This window comes from Anser cygnoides, chromosome 11 (assembly GCF_040182565.1).
Source record: "Anser cygnoides isolate HZ-2024a breed goose chromosome 11, Taihu_goose_T2T_genome, whole genome shotgun sequence".
Taxonomy (NCBI): Eukaryota; Metazoa; Chordata; class Aves; order Anseriformes; family Anatidae; genus Anser; species Anser cygnoides.
This window is the reverse complement of record NC_089883.1, coordinates 11,875,949-11,900,937: the sequence shown is the minus strand read 5'-3', so window position 1 is coordinate 11,900,937 and position 24,989 is coordinate 11,875,949. Positions and strand designations below refer to the sequence as shown.

General features: G+C 43.2%; 1 protein-coding gene across 14 annotated transcripts in view; it reads left to right on the top strand.

Annotated features, from left to right (window-relative positions):
• MYO9A (myosin IXA) overlaps window positions 1-24,989 on the top strand; it is a 188,275-nt gene that overhangs the window by 100,183 nt on the left and 63,103 nt on the right. For all 14 annotated transcript variants that reach the window (XM_067004001.1, XM_067004002.1, XM_067004004.1 and 11 more), the window contains 2 exons: window positions 8,457-8,573; window positions 15,789-15,923. In XM_067004001.1, coding sequence (XP_066860102.1) covers window positions 8,457-8,573; window positions 15,789-15,923 — 252 coding nt within the window. The remainder of the gene's footprint in view (window positions 1-8,456; window positions 8,574-15,788; window positions 15,924-24,989) is intronic.

Below are 24,989 nucleotides of genomic sequence, written 5' to 3'. Positions count from 1 at the left end.
TCGGTGAGCCACAGAGAGGATCTGATGCACAGCCAGGCTTTGTATGCAGTGCTACCACACTTCATCACCAGCCTGCTTGTCTTCTGCTCCTTCCCTAGCTCAGCCTCACAGTCTCTCCCTTTCTTATCTGCCGCTCCACTTCAGAGCGGGGGTGACAGACCTAACAACCAGTGCCTCAGCTGTTCTCCTGTCCATTCAAGTGCCAAAAAAGCCAAATCCACCTTACAAATGTTTTTCTTCCCCAGCCCTCACTGAGCAGTAACAGCAGCAGAGATGAACATTTAATTTTAACATTATTGCGGTACTCCCCCAACACGAGCACTCCACGTGCATGCACGCTCGGTCTTATTAGTAACCTGATAATTGAGCACCTCTGAGATAGTTTTAAGTAAAACTGTATTTTGTGTCTGCTTTATGTGCTCACGTAATTCATGCTAGCTGCAGAGAATGTCATTGCCTAGGTGCCTGAGTGTGCTGAATGCCCAAGACCTGCTCCTGTTGATTCAGCCCCTCTATGAGATGAAAAGTAGGTGTGTTACAGGAGCTGGCAGTGCTCTTGTTTCTGCTGTTTCTGATCTCGCTGGTTATCCATTGCCAATCACACTGGCTAAGCATTGCCAATATTAAAGTAAAATGTTTTTAAGAACAAGAGCTGATTTATTCCAGCGTTTACTTACACATGCAGCATAATTCTGTGGATACTTTGAGTGCAATAAGATAACAAATATATTTCTTTTCCTGTTTTTTCCCCCTACTTGAAAATTATAGATATTGCTCAAACCCACAGCAGTGACTGAAGGAGGCAACAGCAGAAAACATTAGTTGAATACCAAGGGCAAAATTCAGTGTGTATTAAAATGTGGTTTTTCCTCTGAGTCATCTTGGAATAAGATATTTATATTAGAATTAGTACAAATGTAATTATGAAGCTGAATTTCACCTTGGAGAATAAATGGGGAAAAAAGGGGAACGGCTGATAAGGATTTTAAAACAGACATCAAATTATAACAAAAATCAAATCCTGTGTATGATCTGCAGATAATAGCTCTCTAAATTTTTTTGTAGGCTATCAGCAGGTTCCTGGGTTTTACTGCCAAATCCCTGCGAGCAGAAATGAGAATTGATTCATTGGATAACACACAGAAAATGTATTCCACATATTAAAAGAAAAACAAACAAACAAAGCCCCCATAGAGCCACTATAAATATGTATACAGATTGGATTTTTGAGGGATTTCCTGAAGAGGAAGAATCCTGATTTTTTTTTTCCTGAATATTTCATTGGAAGCACCGTTCATTCTTGTGTAGAAATGATAGGAAGTCTATCAAAGGCCCTAAGGAAGAGCGGGATATTTCCTCTCTTCCTGCATTCATATCTTATTTCCTGTAGAGAATAGGAATCTCCATTTCTGTTGTACACAAGCAGCAAACCTTAAGTGTTTTATGGTGGGTGGCTTTACTTAAAGAAATTAACATGCGCCTTTACAGCGTTTTACATAAACTCTCGCAAACTTCGCACTCATCGCAAAGAAATGTTACTTGTCATCTTGGAACTGCTGTGATTGGTTTTGTAAGTATTTGATAATCCCAGCCTGAAAGGAGAGCGGGTGCTGCTTGTTTTCTTCCTGGAGGGCAGGAAACACATGAACACGTGTGTTTGTAGCTCCGTATGTGCTACGGCGGATTTCTGGCTTTAGTGAGAGACGAAAGTTCATAGGTAGTTTCTGTGGCTGTATTGAGAGCATTTATGTTCTAACAAATTGATTTGGGGAGATCAGTGCAAGTTCTTATGGGGAAGTTTGCAGTAAGAGTTGCTCGTGAAGTCAGATTTTTGGGGGATGAGTGGGAATTTTGCATTTGTAGAATACAAGGGCTGGCTACGGGCTTTTATCCTGCGTGAGCAAATAACACCGACAGTGTCTATCATGAGATGCACACACACACACATAAGGAACCACAGAAAAATGGACAAAGAGGGACCTTGATACACAAAGCACATTTCTAACATGTTTGCTCTTTTAGACCCTGTGAATTTGTGCCTGAGAAATGGCATTTAAACATCCTGTTTTCAAGTACTCGTGGCTTTTAGCAATTCTGGAGTGGATGCATTGACCTCGCTCCTGGGTCTGCTTTGTCCCCTGGTGAAAAATGGGGAGAGGATGTAATAACATCAAGTTGACCCAAAATTGCTGAATTATTAACATTGTGTTGACCAACAGCATTGTTCAGCACATCTTTGTGGATGTTTCATAGTTTTGTTTAATGCTGAAGAAGCAGGATAAGGGTTGCCCACTATTAAACTCTATAGGGTTTTAATCTAACCCAGGGCTTCAGTTCAGTTTGGTGCTTACATTTGCTTTCCTGTTCTGCTTTTTAATTTCACTTCTGATAATCCGAGCCTGTACTTAGTAAGCAGGGTCAAAAAAAAAAAGTGCCACCTTTCTTCCAATAGTGACCCAAAAGCTGCAATAACAGATTTCTGCTGTCCAATGTGCCTGGCTTAAAGGGAGCCACTCAGTGGAAATTAGATTTCAAACTGGTGATAAGATCTGCCTCTGCCTGTACCCAAGTGTCCATCACCCAGCCTTTTCAGTGCATTGATGCAACGCGCTTCCCAAGCGATAGCAAAAGCGATGAACCTCATTTTGCTTCTGCTGCCTTTAATTTTTGGAGGCTCTGTGTCGAGTGATGCACCGTGCAGAAATGGTTATTTATTTTGTGCAGGCATTTTTTAAACAGAATGTTAGTGGAAGTGTTTATACTGGTTGCAAGAGGCCTTTATGCTGTGTTTTTGTTTTGGTCAAAATGTTTAAAGTTGGATGTCGGAGGCCGGTTGCTGTTACAGATACGGGCTTTGGTTTGTTTGGTTTGGACAGAGTAGGTGGGGAGAGGATTTTGAATTTGTCTCACTCTAGATATCACTGGAGATCATGGGGTCTGCACTCCAGAAAATGCTCGTCTTGGCCACAGGAGCACCTGATTAAAACCATATCGCTTCCATATCGTCTTACTCATTTTTTCTGCAGCAGGTTCTGTTTGTCTTCTGGTCCCTGTGCAGCCCCTGGGATGTTGCTGCAGTTCTGCATGACGAACTGGCGCTCTTTGCCTTTAAAAGCCCTTCAGGATTTGTTTTCCCCCACCCTCCATTCTCCCGGCTTTTATTCCTTTAGGCTGAAAACTTTCTAAAGATTTATGGTTTTGCTGTTCGAACTGAAATCACGCTTGCTGACACATTAGGTTGGTAAAGGGCGAGGAGCCAGCGTTGGCATCACTGCGACTGAGGGCTCTGTGTGACGGCACAAGGGCGTCTCAAAGTCACCCGTGCCTGCGGGGAGCTGAAAATCCCAAAGCAGGGCACGATGTGGAGGTCTGACACCACCTCCTCTTCTCAAATGGGTTCTGTCGAGAGTATGAAGTCAAGAGCTGTGTTTGGTAAGGATTCACTGGGCACCAAATGCATCCAGCCCTATAAATGAGTAACAAGCGGAATGAGCTCAGCTGAGATGTGACGGGCTACCTTGCTGGCAGCCTGCATTTCATTTTGGTGTGTTTTGGGATAGATTTCCCATCAGATTGCATGCTGACAGGTAGATGCAGCTTAAGTGCAGGTGCTACCCCCATAGCCTGCCTTAATGATGCGTTGGGGTCACAGAGCTGAGCTGCAGGACTGCCCTGGTTTTGGCTCCAGGATCAAGTCCAGAGCCTACAAAACAGGCAGCTTGTGACACTGCGGTGACAGCGTGGACTTTGCACAAATACTAGCCCCAAGCAGGAGTTTCACAATTTCTGGCAGTATTGGAGCTCTGAGTATGTTCAGGGAGGCACGCTGGGGAAAGACGTGAGGTTTAAAGAGGAATAAGAAGTAAGAATAATTTTTTTACTCAGATTTTTAGATTTGGTACCTCCAGTGCACAAGCATGAAAGTGAAGGGACACATTTGCTCATGAAGCACTAAATTTGTGGCATTTTTTCTTTTCAGTATTTGAAGCCATAAAATTAACCTGGCTAAACTGCAGTTTCTTGCATTAAATTATTTCCCTTCAATTATTATTTTTTTAAAGCAAAGATTGTGTCAGAATGAGTAAAAAGCTGCTGGTTTAACCAGGGGTTTAGGAAACAAAAAGGATGCTTTCAACTAGGTTGTCTATGTGTAAGCTGCTGCGGTTTCTGAATACGTTACAAGGTGAAAGAAACTATTCTGGCATTTATTAACAACCTGAGTTCTTCTTGTACCAGCTCTGCCCGTCCCGCCCGCTGTACAGGCTTCGACAGTGCCTCACAGAAGCTGTGCAGAAAGAGGGTGTGCTAAAATACCACCCTGTACGTCACCACGTACAGCCTTTTTCTGGTTTCTGCTGTTTGAGTCATTGCTTCTGAGCAGGGCAGCAGGAATTTGAGAGGCCAGTGCCAGGGCGATGGTGCTGGGGGTGGCAGATACGGCGTCTGGTGAGCACCAGCAGACAGAAGATGAGCTCGTATGTCAAGAGACTTTGTAATCTTAGGAATTAACAACCTGAATGTCTACCAATGTGTTTCGCAGAGGCTTTTAATTTGAGCAAATTTGGTTTTCTGAGATTATATCTTCTGCCATCTCTAAAACACAGGCTGCCGCTACCGAGACTTGAAGTCCGTGCTCCAAAACGCTTCAAAGAGATTGTAATTCTTCAGTCTGTCGCCCCTTGTTCATTGTGGCAGAAGACGTTTCCAAAAGTAGATCTGCTTTTAAATTAGCCTGAATCTAATGCCCATCATGAAAACTCATGGGCCATTTGCTTTGGCAGTGCAATCTTACAAACAAAACCAAGCATCTTAGGAGGGAATGTCAGCCAGCCCTAGCAAGTGGCACCTCTAGCGTCTAAGCAGCAATGCCTGTAATCAAATATTCTTCCTTGCCAGTCCTATCTGCAGGAAACCTATTGATTAAAACCTTGTCTTCAGTTTATTTCCTGCATCACCATGTTCAAGTGCGTTTGATCTATTTTGTTTTTGAATCAGTAAGCAATATTTCTGTGTGTGTGCAAGATGTTGTGCTTGCTTTGATCCCAGAGAGATTGTTTTGGCATTGCATGAGCTATTTTTATTTTGCTTTGTGAGTGAATTTTATGAGTGTCGCAGTGTTAGAGATCTGCCTAAATGGTCACGTAACGAGACATGCAAGAGACAAGAAGCTGGAGATGACAAATGCTGCTTCAAAATACCAAGCAGGAATTTTGAGATGAACCATTCCCTGGAAGAACTTCATGGGACTATTTATTTTCACAATTGCAAAGACCAAAGAAACTGGTGGAGCAGCCTGTAGAGCTTCTATTTGTTTTTATGTAGTTGAGAGTTTGCTGCAAGCAAGTTTTTTGCCTTTTTTCAGTTTAAAAATCTGAGTTAAATCAGAAGGACTTCTAAGGTGGTGATCTTAGAGGAGTTAGGTTATAAATCAGTGAAAGCAAAGGAAGGGAGGCTAGGTGGAGACAAGCCATACATACTATGTGGCAAGTATTTCAAAGGGCATCCCCAGTTAACATACGTATGAGTTAAAAGCTGTGTGCTGCCTTCAGCAGGCCATGCGTGTTCATTCTCTTACTTCTATAATAAATCCAGGTACAAACTGTTTCAGCTGCGTATGATGCACACAGCATTTCCATGTTGTGAGCTTGGTGGCATTGATTACATCCAAGCGCCGGCAGTTTGGAAAGAAACAAATTCCATCACTAAGTCACCCAGGAAAAGTTAAAGTCTTTAAAGCCTCAGATAGAAAGGATGTGTAAGCATGTATTTTAAATGTTCTGCTGTATCAGAGTGGATGTGAGTGTGTGGCTCAATCTTTTCTTGAGTAATTATGCGCAAGTCCTGAATATTGCACACCAGATTGTGCTGTGAACAATTGGGAGGTTTGGGCAGGCAGAGCATCCTTTACGCTGCCTCTCCTCAGCAGTGCTACCCCACTGAGCAGAGAAAATAAGAGCGAGACGTGCTGAAGGGGACAAGTTGCCGTGTGGGTTTTCTTTTAGCCTTTCTGTATTTAAAGGACTTTATGGGATGACATTATTTTAAACTGTCTGCACGGTGGCATGTGGCAATGCAAGATGAATGCCACAGATGAAAAAGAAAAGGAAAAAAAAAGGAGGTGGAAGACTTGTTTCCAAAGCGATCCATTCCAGCAATTTAGGGGAAAGCTTGATATCATGTTCTTGAAATTGTAGCAGCTCCTTAATTTGGAAAGAAACAATATTCCCTCATGCAGTTTATATGTTACTGAAGTGGGAAGAAGTGCTAAAAACCAGAGTCAGCTGCAATAGGTGCACGTCTCTGCAGGTGTTGCATAGTTCGATGCTGCGTGCGCGGGGCCAGGCGCTGCGGCAAGCCTGGGGTGGCAGCATGGCTGCCGAGAGTTATCGGGATTTGTTGGTACAAATGAGAGAAGAAATTGGCTTATAAGGAGCCAACAAGTTTGCAAATGAGATCCATGTGTACATACGCATCCCCCCGCCTCTTACTCTATATACGTTGCTTTTGCCAGCTCGTATGCTACAGCCACTGTGTCTAAAAATAACTGTTGAAAATCAGAGATCGGGGTTTTTTGTCATGCTGGGGCTCCTGGGTCCGGAGCAGAGCAAGGAGAGCAGTTCTCCGTCATAACACGGGGGAAAAAAACAGTCTCTTGTAATAGAAAACCATATGGGACTGTACAGAGGAAACAATGCTCTTCTTCATTGGCTTTATATAGAAATGTTTTTTGGTTTTAACTGCATGCCTTTGTGTCAGACCAGTTAAAAAATACCCCTTCCATATTGCTTATAATATAAACAAGAAAAATTCTGAACTCCCCCAAGCCTTTTCTTCAGTAAAGGGAAGAGAAAGCTGTTATTGGAAAATATACAGCCCTGTGTGCATTTCCAGGTGCCAGCTGTTTTCCAGTGCTCTTGTTGGATAACCCCGATGTTTCAGCAGCTCGCCCAGGGCCTTTGAAGGCACCGTGCTGGTCTGCAGCACAACAAGCCCACTCAGCCCTGCTGCTCACATATTTCCATCCTGCCCTTGGTTTTGGTTCATTGCAGTTCTGGTTTGGGACAAGTGATTCCCCAAATGATTCCTTGTTAATTGTTGTAATGTTTCATAATTAGCCCTCCTACATTGCTTATCTGGCAGTGTTTATTGCCACTGAGCAAGAGATGGCTGTGGCCACATCAGGCTGACGGTCAACGTTGTACGGAGGCACAGATTTGTGAACATCCTCAGGCTGGCATGCTTGGGCTCCTGGTACCCCACTTGCAACCTACTAGACAGAGACCACAGACTGGATTAATTGCACGTAGGAGCAAAACATTGGCAGAAGAGCATGCAATCACGGTTAAAGATGTCATCCCAAAATATTTAGGGGAAAAGAGGGAGCTTTTGGTGGAAGCAAGCTGAGAGAAAACAAATGATGCTACGTGAGCTTTCCTCTTTTGCTTCAGGTCGGTGTCATGAGGCCACACAGCTCTTATATTTTGGTTAGAGGTCTGGTGGGAAGGGTTTCAATGCGATGTATACAAAGCTGCTGATTTGTTATGGTTCAAGGTTTTACTGAAGCAGTTGTGTATGAACCCTGTTTCCTTGTTTCTTCTTACATAGCAGCTAAAACCAAGCCATGACTTGGTCACTGCTGGTATTGCAAGGTTTTGGGTGACTAGTATGTGCAGAAGCACCATAATACAACTCAATGTAAAAATTTAAACCAAGGAATCACAAGCAAAGATAGCCCTTAAGTATGAATTTCTGCTTTCTGGCTTGGTGTGTAACTTACCTGTGCCAAAGCACGCGTGGTGTGGAGAAACGTGGGCTGGTGACCCTCCTTCGCACGTCTTCTTCATCACTGTCAATTGAGAGAAATCTCTCACGTCGTGGTTGAGAGGACTGCGATGTTGAGGCCCCTCTGGGGAAGCGTTAGTTCTCTTTCTAGGAGATCTGTAGTGCCTGGAAAGCTTGGGATATTCAGCACCATTCACAGATCTACTGTGTGGGTTTCAGACTCCCACTGGCACCAGGCGGTGCCTGCCCCGACACACGCTTCCAACCCTGCTGGATGGTTGCTGTGCAGTATTCCCCCTCCTCTTCTCTTCTCCCCAAATAAATCTGCGGTCATCTTGGTGAAGTTAAATACACGTTTTGTTTTTATTTCCTTTCTCCATTGGTGATGGGATTTATTGCGTGATCTCATGCATCATCCACTTGAATGCACCAGAGTAAGCCAAGCTAAAGTCCAGGGCACATCTCATGGTTCGGCTGAGCAGAACAGTGCAGGGATCACAGCAAACACCCGACGGCTTCAGGACCAGTAGTGTATGCAACATAAACTAGAATAGTAGACAAAAGCTTTGGCGAGGGCGAAATACGAACATTGTACGTGGTTGCTTAAGAAGTGAAACACGTTTCAGTGCAGAGCATGAATCATTTCCAATCGCCCTTTTCTTTTTTTCTTTCAGGCTGTGACCGTGCGAAACTCCATGGCTAAATCATTATACAGTGCCCTCTTCGACTGGATAGTTTTCAGGATTAACCATGCACTCCTGAACTCGAAGGACATGGAGGAAAGCACCAAGGTAACGTCTTGCCAGCTATTTTGGCTATGCACTTCAGTTTTAAAATAGGTAACTACGGGATAAAACATTACACAAGCTGCTAATGGCAAATTGCTTAACGTAAAGTTAACTTTTCCTCGTGGAACATTGCTGTTAATATTTCGGACCGAGTATATAGTTATTTTAAGTGGTGTTTGCTGAGCCAGGAACAGAGAAGCGCCTCGAATAATATATCCTCAAAGCAGCTGGGAAAAAGGGTTTGGTTTAGTCACAAAAGCCTAGTCCCCCACCCCCTCCAGGAGCAATGCCAAGTCCTTCTTCCTCCTCATGTAAGTCTATAGGACCCTATGTAATTGAGGGAAAAACTGGAAATCTTGCTAACGCGAGGTGTTTTGATGAGGTTGTTCAATAAGAATAATCCGAAAAAGTGAAAAACCTGCCGCATTGGGAGATAGCAAGGTTGGAGATCTCTCTGACTTGCAGAAGAGCAAAGTTAGGAAAAAGCTCTATGACGGGAAGAGTGAAGTCAGCACGGTGCCTAACCAATTTCCCAAAGAATTTATGGAAGGGATTACAGGACGTTTCCTGCGATAGCAGGGGCTGGACACGGTGACCCAGGACATCCTCTCTGCTCCAGTGTTCCCGAACCTGTCCCACGTTCATCCACGCTCGGAGCAGGGGCTGACCCTTGAGAAGCTCTCTGAGCGTGTACATGTATATATGTGGACACGCACTCACGCGCTTGCAGCTCGCCAGCTACCCTTGGCTTGGAAATTTTGGGCGCAGGCCAGCACTGTGTTTTTTGTGTTTTTTTTTTTTTTTTTTTTTTTTCTGGGTCATACATCCAGGCTGAAGCTGCCAAGAGGATTGTTTCGCTGAGTGCTAACGTGTTTGAATCATGCTGGAGGACTGAGCGAAGTCACAGCGGCTTGCAGTGTAGCCAATCCTTCATTTAACTGCACAGAAATGCTTGTGGTGATTAGAGGAGAGTAATTATAGGCCGCAAATAAATGTGTTTTTATAAAGTTTGTTTTTAATATGTGGCGGTGACACTACTGACGAGAAGTTTTTTAAAACTGTTGATATCCAGTGAATCTTCAGACTGCACGTGCTTCTTCTCCTGTTTAACGTTTTACAGAAAACACTGTGTTCTTCCCTGATTTTTTTCAAGTCATCAAAAGTTTTGTCTGGGCCATCAGGAAAAAAGACAGTTGTGTATTTGGTGAAACACGAAAGGTAGATTCCTTTGGCAAGGAGATGCATCTCGGATACTGATTGTTTTGTTTAATGATCCAATATTGGTGATTTTCTTTTTCAGATAGTATGTGTTCCATAATATTTACGTACAAAATCAGACTGGGACATTACCATTTGCTTGCAATCAGCCTGTTGCAGCAGGGCAGAACTGTAGATGCTTACAGGCCATTAGACTTTGGGTCTCAAACTCAGTATAACATCACTTCTAGCAAGCTGCTAAAGGTGCCCACGGCTCTGCTGAGATGCACAACTGTTCCTTAACACTGTCTCACTCCTCTGTCCCGCAGGAACCAAGCTGACGGTGCTTTCTGTTTTTTTCCCACCACTTCACAGTTCACATGTGGTCCTGGGGCTTGTCAACATGAACAAGTAGCTGGGAGGTGGGCTGGGAGCAGGGGCATCTCCAGACCATGGGAAGAGCTCCTCTCCGTGAAGGCAAGAAGCCAGCACTTGGATTGCAACGTTTACAGCTTTGAATGCTGGCATCTGCCAGCACCCCAAACAAATACACATTTAGTCCCTGCTTTCTAAAAGAAAAGTGTAGCCTTGCACCCTTCCACAAAAGGTTGCTGACTCCAAATTTTGCAGGGAATTGTGTGCAACTCAGTCTGCAGCAAGTGCGCTGGGTAACCCTAACCCTAACCATGCTTGTCACCAGTGTTAGTTTGGCTTTTAAGACGTTCTTTCTAATAATCCTGCGGTTTTTGAAGGTTTTGAAAGTTGTCAAATGATGTTTTTTTTGGCAGAGGTCTGTCTTGTGTGGCAGGCATGTTTTGCATAGGTAAAATACGACTCAAAACCATCTGAACTCAGAGTGTATGTGGGAGCAGAACTGTATCTGAGGCTGGTGACAGAAGTGAAGATGAAAGGATGTCTATGAGCATAAAGTCTGATTTCAGTGCTCGTACTCAGCTGCCCTTTAAAAGCCCTTGATTCCAGCTCGTATAGGCTTTGCAGGAGCAGGCTTGACCAGACGTGTCATTCGCATGGTCGTGGTAGATCAGGATTTTGCTGGTGCATGATGGAAGTTGGAGAAAGAGACAAATATTTCAAACACATAGCTGTGTCTTCGTCAGGCACACGAAATACTGCATTGCTCCCTGCTCTGCATGAAGTAAAAACTTATCTCTGTACCCTGCAAAGCCTTTTTGCTGGGGCAGAGCAGCATTGTGCCAGCCACCGAAGCCAACCTCTGTAGACCAAGACTTGGCCAAACTGGTGGTGGTTTTTGAATCTCTGGAGGACTGTTTTGTTGATAGGTGGGAAGAAGACCTAGGTCCTAACAAAGTCCGTGGCCCCAGGAGAACTTGGGACAATGGGAATGGAGAGATTTTTTATATCCCAGTATGTGTGTTTATTTGTTATCAGCAGTAAGGAGAAGATCAAGAGATGAAGCTAGATTTAAAAAAAATAAACACTTGGTCATCACTCTTCCACTGTTTTTCAAGCTAGTATTTGCAAGATGTAAATCAGACCTTTGATATCCAAATTCAGTTAAATGTACAGTGAATTATTTTGGGAAAGCACAGTGGGATTTGGCTTATCTTGCTTGCTGGCAGGAATTATAGTGCATTATTTCTGAGCTGAGTTGTGAATAGTCATTTGAAACAGGCTGTTTTATGCTTACAGCAGCACTGCTACGTACGGGTTTCTCTATGACTTGCTGCTGGTGTGTTCTCCGTTTTCCTTGGTCTTCTCCCTCTAGCTTTTAGTTTCTGTTCTGATAATGGCTTTTCTCGTGATACCCTACAAGCTGTCCGAAATTTGACCTTTATTAACGAGGTCGGAGACATTTCTTCCTCATGAGAACTAGATTACTAAACCTCAGAGAGTCTTTTATTTAATTTCCCCTCCATAAATTAGGTTAAGAATTGTTAGAGGTCCGTCTTGCCGCTTAAAATGATGATATAGTACAGATCATGTTTGAATGAGAGACGTTTCTTTCAAGGGGGTTTTTAAGCTTTCCCATTTGGTTCTTGTGAAGCATCTTCCTTTCTTGCTAAATAACCCCATTGTGTTCAGTGGAGGTGCTCTGTAAGTGTTTATGATGGTGAATGTGAATTCATGGCCTCTAAATAATTTAAATTAATCAACTAAGTTCATTCCTGGCTGTCTGACCTGAAACAGAGGAAGAATTGCTGAGTGCTTCATGGGTTTAGCGCGCATCTGTTCATCGTTTTCAGGTCCCAACTTCCAAATTCATAGCAAATCTCCGCCTCGCACTTGATATCATATGTCACCGTGTATGTTATGGTGATATAAATTGGAGTAATCCTTTTAGATTTATTGGTGATGGTTTTCTGTATTTACAGTATTGGCTTGCATTGGAATATTGTTTAATTTTATTCCTTTTCCCCAGAATTTGAAACAAACCCATTTGTAATTGCCAAAGCGTACCTCAGCACTGGAATGACATCACCAGCGTGCATTCAGGGTAACATAAGTCAGCTCTGACAGTCAATGTTTATAGGTAATTTGGGAGCTGTGGAGCACTGAGCTCCAAGGCTGTCATTTGCAGAATGCCCTCGAGGCCCCTGCGTGGCATTTAGCTCCCTGGTTCACAGCTGTGGCATTTCCAGAAAAGAGCGAGGCAACTTTAGCTCAACTACAGAGTGATTCCTAGCCCAGGGCTCGCACAAATTTCAAAATCCTTGTAGACGTAGGCTTTTAATTACAAGAGTTTTGCTATAGATTGGTACACTGGTGTGCTCGTCTGCTGCTGGTCCTGCTGCAGGCTTTCGCACTCGCAGGCTTGTCACTGCTGTGCACTTGTTCTCTTTAAATGTTAGTTTCAGTAAAGGAACAAGATTAAGACATAAGGTAGACTTGGGCTCGTGAAATCTAAATTATGTTGCATCTTGGCATGATTTCCACATGGCACTTGTTCGAAGTCTGAATTCGAAACTGAAGCATTAGAGATTTTTAAATTTAAAACTCCTTAGATTATTTTCATTATATATTGGACTGTAAACTTAATCCCAGATTACATGCTTTCAGGAGTCTGGCACTTTAACAGAATAATTTCAGTTATTCATACCTCAATGGAAATCATTTTTTCAACTTTCTGTAAGAAGAGGCTGTATTGGTGAAAGGTTTTGTACTGTTTTATAATGGAAAAAACAATACAACCCTTTTGTGTGTACATAGAGTGAGATTTTTGGAGGATAGCAGCTTGGGAGGCAGAGAAATAGACAAATTCCTGATTTCTTGTTTTCAAAAGTTTGACCAACTTGAACGCGTTGACCTCTTTCTTTTGGGAACTCCACAGCTCTGCCTCCCACACCAGAAAGCAAACCACAGAGCACTGCCCTTGTTTCTCCTGCGTGAATGTGTGTGGCTAAAGCCACACTGCAAACTTCCTGGTTTGGAGGCAGTCAGGAGCTGGGCACAACTGAGGTGAGAAGAGGGAACTGCTGCTTTGCCCAGTGGGACAACCAGGGCAGCCCCAACCATGCTCATCTTGTACGGCTGCAGTGATGTCAAATACAGCATTGTTTGAGCATCTTACTTCTGAGCTTGTTGTTCGTGGCACTTTCATAGAAACCTGTAGGAAAGGAACTTTAAAATATAATATGTTTTTAATAGGCTTCTTCTTTTACAAGTGAAATAGTCACTTTTTCTATATCTAATAACTCCTCTATTTTGCTTTATAAACTTATTTGCATACAGCACATTAAAAAGTATTTCAGTAGCAGTTTGGACACAGTAACTTAATCAGCACTAAAAACGGGGAGGTTATTTGTGCTCAGCTATTTCATGTTAAATTTTGTTGTGAAAGGCTGTCTGTGTTTAATTTGAAGTGTTCACTTGTGGTAGGGGCTTAGCAATGTCCACACAGCATCAACGCAATGCTTATGAAAACACGTGCAGCTGGCATAGGCGCTAGGATGAGGACTCTGAAAGTGGGAGCAGTTATTTCTTTTAAGTCTTGTTTTCAGTCACAGTAATAGAGACGCTGATCTTGAGTCACTTTGGGAGCTCTTTTACATTGTACAGAAAAGCTTGAATGGGAGTGGAAGAGTTGGGGTTGTGATTTGCCTACACAAGGGCGATACGGATGGCTGATCAGTACCGTGGATTCAAAATAGTCACTATCTGGTGTTTCCATCAGCATCTTTATGTATCCCGTAGATAAAACAAGTGATCTGCTAACTAAAGGAGATTTTTAAAAAAAAATATGATATTTACCTCTCAGTCTGAGGGTTAACAAATGGTCTGTGAACCAATTGTTAGGATGTGCAGGGGAAGGAGCACGAGACGATCACTCTGCCAGGCTCCATCCTTGGTCCTGAGGCTTCCAATTTCCATCTCCTGGCCAAATGGCTGTTTCTTGCAGGCGTCTTGCCAGGGGATTCAAACCTCTGGGAAGCTGGCCAAGGGCTCTCAACAGTCGTCCTTGTAACAGGCAAGGCTGCGGGTGAGGAGGTAAAACCCATCCAGCCCTGGAATAGGGAGGAAAACCTCAACATCAGGCAAGAGGAGGATAAAGGGGCCAAAGACCTTTTGGAAAAATGGGCTAGGCACACTTGGGAATGTTCTTGCTGTGTTTTATATGCTTTTTCAGTTGTGCTTTTGCGTGTATGACTGTTAGCATAGCCACAGCCCCCAGAGCTTCAACTCACAAGCCGTGTGGCTTCCCAGCTCACGGCAGCTGCATTTCCTTCAGTTTTAGGTGTCTCTCTGTTTAAGGACCCAGCACAGAAGGAATATTTTACTGCCACATTATGTGATCTGTTGAAAACTGTCAAACTGCAGCGTGGAGAGCCTTGTGGGTAGTCTGGTTTATATTTCTGGCAGTGGAATAACACCAGCCTTAGGAAGGAAGTTTTATAAAATCCTTAGCATAGATAAGACCAATAAAATTAAAAACATAATGCCCAGCAGCTCGTGGGTTCTTATGGGTGGAGCAGAGAGGTGTTTTTCCTCCTTGCTTGAGCTTTGGGTCACTTGACCAGTGCTTTTACTTCTCTAACTATTATTTTAATTTAATTAATTATAATGTATGAACAGAGCTCTTTGTGCACAAGTGGGATGATGGTTAGACGTGGGAGCTCGTTGCAGAGCAAAGGCTGCTAATGGTGAGCTGCTGGAGCTCTGTGCACGTGCCCTTCATGCTCTGTGCTCTTCTTGGAGGTGGCAATAGACTTGTTAGATGGGGACAAGCTGAGTTTTATTCGTAACTGATTATTAATTACTTGTTTGATGGAACAGTTCTATACAGGCTTGAATGCTGCAGCAGGAATTATGCTTACTTCAGCTGCCCTTTACCAAGGCGAGCAAGGTTTATATGCTGCCACATCCCCACTTCCCTCTTCCCTTGCACTCCTCAAATCCATCTGACAGCAGAGGTTCTGGATTCTCAAGTTTTGTGAAAGACAGGAACCACGTATAGCAGAAACAGGTTGCAAAGAAAGCTGTGAACTCACAGTGATGTCGAACAGGCAACATCGTGTAAAAACCCCTGGTGCACCCACGTCTTGATGCCTGTCTCAAGAAGTCGTGGCAGGCTAGAGGAAGTTCAGGGGAGCAGTTTGGAAGGCTTACAACTGGGCTGTGTTTACTTAGACACCCTCTATCTATCTTGTAAGCCAGTTTCTATGCACTGTCTTCATGGTGCGAGCTTCTTTTCCAATCCTATCCTCATTTTTCCCCAAACTGCTATATTAGATCCAATAGAATAACCTGGAACTGGGTTCAAGTTTCTTCAAAGATGGCCATTTTTCCATAAATAATCTCTGAAAGGACTTTTATTTTAGAAAAAGGCCATCTGTCCAGACATCTAAAGTTACATGTTGTCTCTCTGATGTAAGTGAAGTCTTCCAGATGGTGTAATATTAACAGTTCCAATAAAAATTAAAAGTCCTGCTATTAAGTATATTTAACTATGTTTATACGCCTTTGATGATATACTGCATACAAATAATCCATTTACTCTGGGTCTTGTTTTTTTTCTAAACTGCATTCGTATTTTCCTTCCAGACTTTATCCATTGGAGTACTTGATATTTTTGGGTTTGAAGACTATGAGAATAACAGTTTTGAACAATTCTGCATTAACTTTGCCAACGAACGCTTGCAGCACTACTTCAACCAACACATCTTTAAACTTGAACAGGTAGGTCTGTAAACATTTACTCTGTAATGCAGTGAGCCTAGGCATGAATTTGTGGCACCAATGGACCCAGAGTTCTTCAACTGTGTCATTAATTCCTTTGTTTAAAAGTGTAAATTATTCATATTTACCTTCTATCATCATGTTTTTATGTATCAGATTACTTACTGCTACCTGTAAGATAAAATCCAGAGATTTGCTGTTGCAAATTAATGCTTGCTTTCCTGGCCCTTTGTGAGTGCAGAACAGAAGCTAGCCCCAAACATCATGGAGACCTGAACTGTTGTTCTTTTGTCTCTTTATTATAAGCTCGGAGGATTTGTCAATGAGCAATTTCTTTCTTGCCTTTGTCTGGACTTGCTGCTGTATAATTTAATATCTCATGTACTATATGTCTGCATCTATTGAAAATTTATCACATCCTGCAAGGTCGGACTTGAGATCCTTCTGATAGCAGTGTCACGTTAGGAGAGGTTGAACTTTAAGCTTTACTTTATGTTCGTCAAGACTGGGTGTTTCTTTTCAGCCTCAGATTAATGGGCTGTGAGAGAGATGACAAAAGTACAGGCTATAATTTAACAGGTAACATATACCACAAAATGACATAGCTTCTCAGTAGGGTGAGAGGAGGCTTTTCCAAACATCATTTGTTAGTTACTAACAAGCAAGACACGACAACTGCTAAAGTACATGTCATTTTTTGAATGCACAGTGCATAATTGGGCTGAATAAAAGGCAGTCTGTCTTCTGTAGTGTCCTGTCTCTGACAGTGACTGATAGAAGATGCCTTGAGAAGAATTAAATATATATATAATATGAATATATATATATATAAAGAAATATTAAAAAGTACAGTAAATGTTATAGACCTTCAAAATGCTTTTTATTTTTTTTAAATGCCAGTCCACATGCCCTTCTTTCAGGTGAAATTCTTCTTTGGGTGGGGTCAATGGAAATCCTCCTTATCATTAGTTTCGTCAGAGCTGGTATTTGATGAACTGCACTCTGCAGCCTGAGTCCAGCTGAGATCAGAGAATTAAGCCAGCCCTTCCCAGAAACTCTGATAGCTTTTCTTTGGGCCCCTGCATTATAAGAGATAAGCAATACAAGAGATCTGGAAAGCCAGAAAAGGGATGGGCATACAGGAAGGGCAAAAATGAGCAATGTAGCCCCAGATGGATCATTTGCGGGCTGTTTGCTGCAGAGCTTGACCCTTCTGTCTTAGCTCTCTTCATCAAGAAGATGGAGTGGAGCTACTAAATGTTTTATTTCAGTTTTGTAGCTCGTTCTTTATATTCTGATGCACCCTTCAATGGATGCTGTGAGAAGCTATTGAGGAAACCTGACTGTATTTGTAGGAAACAGGTCTGGGTTACAATTAGCCACAATAAAAGAACAAACTAAGAGACTGCTGCAAAATCAATATAGCTATTTTTATTTCTATGAAGGTAACCAATAGACCTTCTAGAAGGGATTTGGGTAGGAAGGACCCTTCCTGAAAGCTGGAGGGAGGATGCACGTTGGTGAGGTGCGATTTCAGGGCAGTCGCGGGAGCAAGCTGAGATGCCAGCGTCCCTAAGGGAATTCCTGTGCTCGGGCTGGGATTTCTTAGCAGGTCAGCGCTCCTCCCTGGGTCTGGGGTATATACAGAGCTCCTGACGGCAGCAGTTCGGTGGAAGGAATGTGCCCCTAATTCTCCTTGGGCCAGCTTATAACCAATGACCTAATTAGCTTTCTACTATAAATCTGTCAAGTGCATGAAGTCATTGAAGTCCATATTTTCTATATGGACAAGAGGAACAGTTTCAGGGGCATCTGTTTCCCAAGTGCTCATTCCAATTCTTAATGCTGGAGCACGTCATTTGCAGTCTCTGCCAGTGGAAAATATGCTCATCTCTTCATTTTTTGCTTCCTGCAAGTATAAATACACTGCACAGCCGCATGAGTGCTAATTCCTGGTTGACTTTCACAGTTAAATCATTTTCTCTTGTTCTCCTGAGGGTTATGTGCTGCATGTAGAGGAATGCATCTGATGAGAAGAAAAGTGTTGATACATATTCAGATTCTGGGACTTGAGAACATCCTTCATTCCCTGTTGGCCCAAAGATTAATCTGCTTTTTAATAATAATAGCCAGTCTACAAATGAAGACGGGGTAGTTAATATTGTGTTTCAAGATAGCAAAGTAGTTGCATATCCTTGAGCTGCAAATGTCTGAGATACTTGGTGCTTGCAAGGGTTTATTTGATGTCTTCTGTGCTGAAAAACTAGTGGGGTTATTGGTGATGTGCAGGTGTCCTCTGCTTCCACAGAGAGGCTTCTTGTATCTTCAGAGCTCACAGGAAGTGGCAGACAGCATGATCCAAGCTATTTGGACATTTCTGCCAGAAGAAAGGACAAATTCAAGTAATCACCAAGGGTTTTTCTTAAAGTTCTAGTAGAATTTGTGTGCAAGAACGGTATTTAGCAATGATGTAATTGTTGCTATGACATACCCCTTATGTTATGGAAACCAGAATCCCCACCGCAAAGCGATCTAGCGCAGGGGTGGGATTATTTTAACCTCATTTTCTTTTTTTCCTTCTATGATTCCTGGTGAAACCTAACACAATGTGCATTGCGAATCTTTTTTTAAACCGTCTGTCTGAAGACAGCGCTATTTCCAGCTGTTCACAAACAACCGTCCGAGGCATCCTCTGGCCGTCTGTCTTCAGCCTGGTGCCTCTTGTCAGTGTGGCCGCGGTTGTGCTGTGCGCCGGGAGCCTGCTCCAGGCCGGGGCAGATGCAAAGACCTCATTGACAGCCAGCCCCTGACTGGATAGCTAAGGAAGACCCGGTGGTGATTCACAATGCATGGCAATGCGCTTTAGCAGATGACAGCAGAGTGCAGGAGAGACCAGCGCTAACCACGCGGTGAAGCCTGGGCTCATAAATTCTGGTATATTTGTGTAGGCAAACTTGCGGATTCAGAAGGGTAATGATTTACAGACAGAAAGATAGTTATTGCAGGAATGCCTCACCGTTCAGCTGGGGTGGTTTTCTCCTTCCCGTGTGCCCCACAGAGCAGGTCGTCGTCCGCAGGCTGTTTGAGGGGCTGTGCTCCTGCCGCTGCTGGCTGCTAGGGGTGTTCCCCCAATCAGTGCCGTGCCCTCTGGGTGGCAGAAGGATGCGTGTCCTTTGGCAGTCTCCTCACAAAGCGAGGACGTGGTTTGCTCTTCCAGATGGCCTCCCCCTGACTGGTGCGGCCCTAGTGTAAGGCAAGATGTCCTCACGGTGCTTTGTCTCGTTAGCTGCCCTCAGAGCATCTCGCTTCTGCTGCAGAACTCTACTCTGAGTACCGAGTCTTCAGATCCTTGGCACTTAGAGGGCCAGGAACGCAGGGGTTTATTTCGTTACGTATCCCATGCTGTCCTGATGGTTAGGCAGCCTTCTGGTACTCATTGTTTTGGCTCACCCCTACCCTCCTCTTCCTGTTTTCAGCTGATTTTTTTGCAAAGTTTGAGAAGTCCTGCAGCTTTCCATCCCACGGGCATTGCTGCTGAAACTTCTCTGCCTAATTTTCTACTTCGCGGTTTGTTTAAATGCCAGATTTCAATTTCGAGGACATCCTTTTATTGTTTTAAAAATTGATGAATAACTGAGGTTGAGCCTCAAAAAAAAAAAAAAAAAAAGACTTGGAGCATGATCAACTGGCACGTGCTCAGGTGTTGAGCAAAGTCTATTTTCTGGCATGGTCCCTGGTGAGTTTGATGTCCCAGCCAGCTCACACAGAAAAACTTAATTTCATAAAGATAACATGTCCTGCAAAATGTTTGCTCAGTCACCTAAAGCTCTGCAAATATTTCCAGAGCTATAGAGGTTTTACTGTTTCTGGAAAATAGGTGGAGAAGGTTGACAGTCTGGACTATATCGTGGATGATGTAAAAATTTGTTCATCACGGTGGGAGTGAATTAAAAGAACAAAAAACAGCAACAACAAAAACAACAACAACAAAACACACACACACACAAACAAACATGAAAAACCCCAACAACAAAAAACAAACGCAAAAAGTCCTGAATTTGTTGCAGGATGGGGTGATATGCAGTTTATATGGTCTGTGAAATGTCTGTAGCCATGGTTATCACCTGCAATGTTTTAAAGCATCTTGGATATTCAGGATTTCTCATGCGGCTCCATATCCCAGCAGCCTTCCGTGCATGTCATTTAGGGAAAACAGAAGAGAAATAACTAATGAAAAAGGCTCTTTCTCCTAATGTGTGGAGGGCTTTTTCCCTCCCCTCCAGTGGCTCATCGCTCCACTTAGGCATGAATGTATTTCATCTTTATCGTGGCCGGAGACAAGAGGCGACCATCAGAAGTGAAGCGTCGAGTGCTGGGAGGCTGGGTTCGGGTTTCTGTTTTCGTTGGAGATGGGCTGGCGGGTGCTCACTGAAAAATGCTGTGCTCAGCTCTATTCCACATGACACGCGGAGAAATAACAAGCTGCAGAAGTTATTGATTTATTATTTGGAAATATGCCATCCTACATAACTCACACGTGGAGGGGGGGAAAAAAAGAATGCTTTGACTTGCTTAAACATTATCTTCAGAATAGGAAGATTGAAAGAAAATCTGTCTCTGTTTGCCACCAGCCCCCTAAAATGTTTTCTGTGGCCAGTCCCCTCCTGGGACAAGAGGAGCTGGGGTCTGCAGGGGCTGTGTTGGCCTCCGGCCCATTCCCAGGCTCCTTCAAGCAATGAGCACGTGCCGGATGCGGTGATTCACTTCTATTTTGGCAAAGGTCCGAGCAGGAGAGGGGCAGGGGAGAGCTTAGGGTTGGGGGTAGCACAAAAAATGTTTGGAAAAGCATATTTTGATTTTATTAAATCTGCACAGCAGCGTCCTAGGTAGGCAAATTGGAAAACGTGCTTAAAATATTATTAGAAAATGTTCTGGGAAGCTCTCATGGAGTGATGTAGTGGCTTAAAGGACTCCAAGGCTTTTTGCATCTTTTCTACACTAGGTCTAGCTATCCATAAGAAACAGTTTGGGGTGCTTTGGGTTGTTTTTGTCCTTGTTTTTTGATTCCTTGACACTTGCTTAAAGCCCAATGTAGAGAAGTACTGTGTCTGTGAAGCCCACTAAGGATTTAGTTTTTGTGCAAATATCATCATTATGGTTGGCCGTGTAAAACTCACAAGGTAAACGCACCGAGAGCTCCAATTTGCAGGCTGGGGAGTGTGTTAATTTTAAGGCTCAAGCTCCTATTTTGGTTAGCAGAAAGAGGAAGAAGCAGAATTGATTTGGGATTCAAATAACAGAAGGACCAAGCTTCTTTAAAAAGTAAATTAAAAAATGCTACTGTACTGATATTACGTATATTATGCAACAGAGACAAAAATAGGTATTAAAAAAGGACCAGATAAAGATGAAATAAACACTTCTGTAACTTTTATTTTATATTTAATGGTACAGAACTATTTTCTTTCCACATCCCAATGGACCTCAGGTGCTTTGGGTCCAAGCCTTGAGTCTTTGACCAGAGCTATGGTTATAGGGAAATTCGTGCACATTCTCTGTACCTTTTGGTTAGACTAGGCAAGGATTTAATGAAATACTTGATTATTTCAGCTAAAAGTCACTAGCAAGTATCTGTAAACAATGGCTTTTCTTAAAAAATCTGGATGCATCTTGGCGGATTTTCCTAAGCAGGATGGGGGTCCAACAGGTCCAACGTGAGTGCCCTTCTTTTTGGGCACGATGATGAGCGAGGAAACGGTGGAAGCAGAAAGCCTCTGAAATATTTCGGTTTGTCTGAAACGATGCCTTATCGAGGCAGGAACGGCTGGTCTGCTATGTGCGAGATTCCTGCCTGGACAGCTGGCTTGGCACTGTAACAAGATTTTATAGGGGCAGCCTAAGATGACTTTTATAACAGGGAGAGCTGTGAGCCCACTGCAAGAGTAGATGAATGTAAGAGGAAATGGGAGAGCGTGTATTTATTGACACAAGGGGAAGGTGGCATTTAGCTGGGGTTCCCCTCACATTGTCCAAGCCTGATGGTGAAAACCACTGCTATATACATTTTTTCCTCTATGGTTTCAATACAAGTTACCCACAGATCATGTGGCATCGTCAGACTCTTGCTTTACCTGGCTGTAGGGACAGAGTTAGGAAAAAGGATGCTAAAGAAGTGAGTGGGACCGTGGCAATGTGTGTTTTGCAACCTGAATGACACAAACCCAGTTTTCCATCTTTTGAGAGCAAAACACAATTTCTGAGCAACACCTTCTGCTGCCACTAGTGTAGGAAACTGATATGGGCTCATATGGAGAGCCCGTATACCACAAAACCCTGGCTTCGGATTGGGTTGAATAACGGCGAACCCAAGGGCATCAGCTCGTGCTTGTCGGCTGCTGGTGGTGCTGCTGGCTGGAGCGCAGGGCATGATGTCTGCATACAAACCCTGGCAGTTATTTCCCCGTGATTTTCTAATTGTGATTTAATGACAGCTCAGTGTTCATCTCAGGTGCTTTGAATACAAAATGGTAATTCACTTTTTTTTTTTTTCTTTAAATAAAAGTAGCTTGTTCTCTTACAAAGGTCCCATGGGGATTTGATGTCTCCGATGCAAAACCATGTGCTGCATGCAAGCAGGCAAGTTTTTGCAGGCACCCAAAGGCATGATGACTTGGTTGTTTATAGCTTGAATGGTCCACAGTGAAGGTTGTTTATCAGAACCCCTGCATCACCAGATGGTGTCATTAAAAATAGCACAGTTTATAAACCTGTTTATGGATGGTGTATTTATACAGCATGTGGATATGTATTTATATATGCTGTCTGTGGGCGCTTTTAAAAAAAAATGCTGTGTGTATAAATTCCTTTTCTACTTAGCTTGAGAACAAACAAAAAATACTTGGCGAGCTCCTAAATGAAGCATTGGCATCGTCAGCCTTGGCACGCACGTCTGGAGGGGCGTCAGGAACTCAAGGCATCTGTGTCATCTGCTGCCCGCGGCCGTGGGTCTCCTTCGTTCGGGAGCTCGCTCACAGCGACGTTTTCCCATCTTGAGGATTTGTCACCTTAGGGTCATTTTAATGAATACATTGCACCGGGATGATTTTGCTTCAGTTCTGTGTTGTAGAAGATGGACTTCAGGAGCTCTAGCTACCTTTGCTAGCCCTTCCCTAGGACAGCTTTTGGCTCTTCTGGTTTGCTGTGTTATCTGTCAGTGATTTTGCAGGAAAAGCAATATTTTTTAAATATATTTAAGTATTTTTAAATGTAAGCAAAAAATGCAGTGATAGTAAATAAGACTTTTCATGAATCCTTACTCACTTAGAGGAGAACAAAACCTTTTAGCTGTAAAGATCAAAGCTTCTTTTAAAAAGCATGAGATTGCCAGGGATCAGAGTGAAGTTTCTTTCACCATGGTTTGGTTTCCCCTGAAAAGCTTTTTCTTTTGCTGGGTCCTTCTGAGTCCCAGCTGATGCTCTCTCGTTGGCCACAACCACAAAAGCATCAGCACAAATACATTGTGAAATTCCAGATTGACATATCCAGAAAGTTCCAGAGAGGAGCTTTTAAGGAACCTTTTAGAAAGTTTAGCTTGTTTAGTGTATCATATGATGCTGACCTATTTTGATGTAATTTTTAGAAAAATAATATGTTCTTTCCCAGAAGTTTTTCATATAGAATGAAAAATAAGGATTCTGTTCCAGTTTTTGAACCGGGCTCTCTTAGATGTTTCACCTTTTTCATCCATCAGAATCTGCACAGCTGATGGGTTGTTATCGGGTAAGCAATCAAGAGAAGCAGATGAAATGCTTGGGTTTGCTGGCTATAAGCTTGTATTTGCAGAAAGCTTGTGTTTTGGTGGATGTTGAATCAACTTGTGATATTTTTTAAGCAAGCTGGGGACGCCGACTAGGAATGAAGCGAGATATGGAAGTGGTTTCATTCCTCCTTTCTCACTTTGTAAATGTCATCTCAAACCAAAGCAGACGGTGCTAGAGCCAAGTAGAATTTCACAGCCTTCTGTTCAGTTGTAAATTTTTGGGAAAAACGCATTCGTACAGAAACCCCGAAGCGTCTGTCTGTTGATGGCATCCGAGCGCAGTGTACGGCATTGGGCGTGGGTTATGGGAGGTTATTCACGAGCAGCCTGTGATGGTAGTAAGCTACTCTGGAAGAAGGATTTTCAGCTGATTTCCCTCTTTATTTGGGGAATTTTCATGTGGAAACAAGGCTTTCTTATGCTTCGGTAATGAAAGTCGTCAGATCAGCTCTGGCAGATAAACTCCGGGGGCTTATCTGGCTCCATCTGGGAAGGAAACGAATGAGCCAGTCAGGTTTTCCTCTGCTTTGGGGATTTACTCCAGCATTACAGGCATTTTCCTGCTTTTGGAAAACAGCAAATGCCATATGGAACCTGCACACAATTCTATGCAAATAACAAATCATTTTGCTTTACATTTCCTTGTTAATCTGCTCTAATTTTGCAGTTGGACTCGATAAAAGCTGGAATAGCACCACATGCTAGGTAGTGGTTTGCCCCTTTGGTTTCACCCCTCTTTTTTATCTTCATCCTTGCCCCATTCTAAGGAAAGAGGAGAGAACGCTGTGCCTGATGGGGACATGCCAAAGAGAGATGAAGCCCCAGATTTGAGGGCCTTTCACACGTTTCCCTGCTTTCTAAACCAGCTTTGATAGCTTTTGCATCTGGATCATGAACAGCTCCGAGTCACGTACCTCTGCACAGCTCAGGAACAGCACAATGAGCGTGGACTTTCTGATGGGACGAGAAGGAGAAGGTGCAAAACCATTTCAGCAACAACCAACCTGTCACCTTCTCTTTGTCGGGGCTCTTTGGGTTATAAGTGTTATCTTTTTGGGCTGCTTCCCAGTCTGCACCTTATGGCAGTAGCTGTGCTGCATGATACAACCGTATCGTGGTCACCAGAGTTTTCAGATGTTTTGTGCTCGTGGCTTGCAGGCTGGGCACTTGAATGCCCAAAACACTCCAGACGTGTTTAGATTGTGACAAATTTTTGACCTTTGATATCCGTCGATAGGGCAACAAAT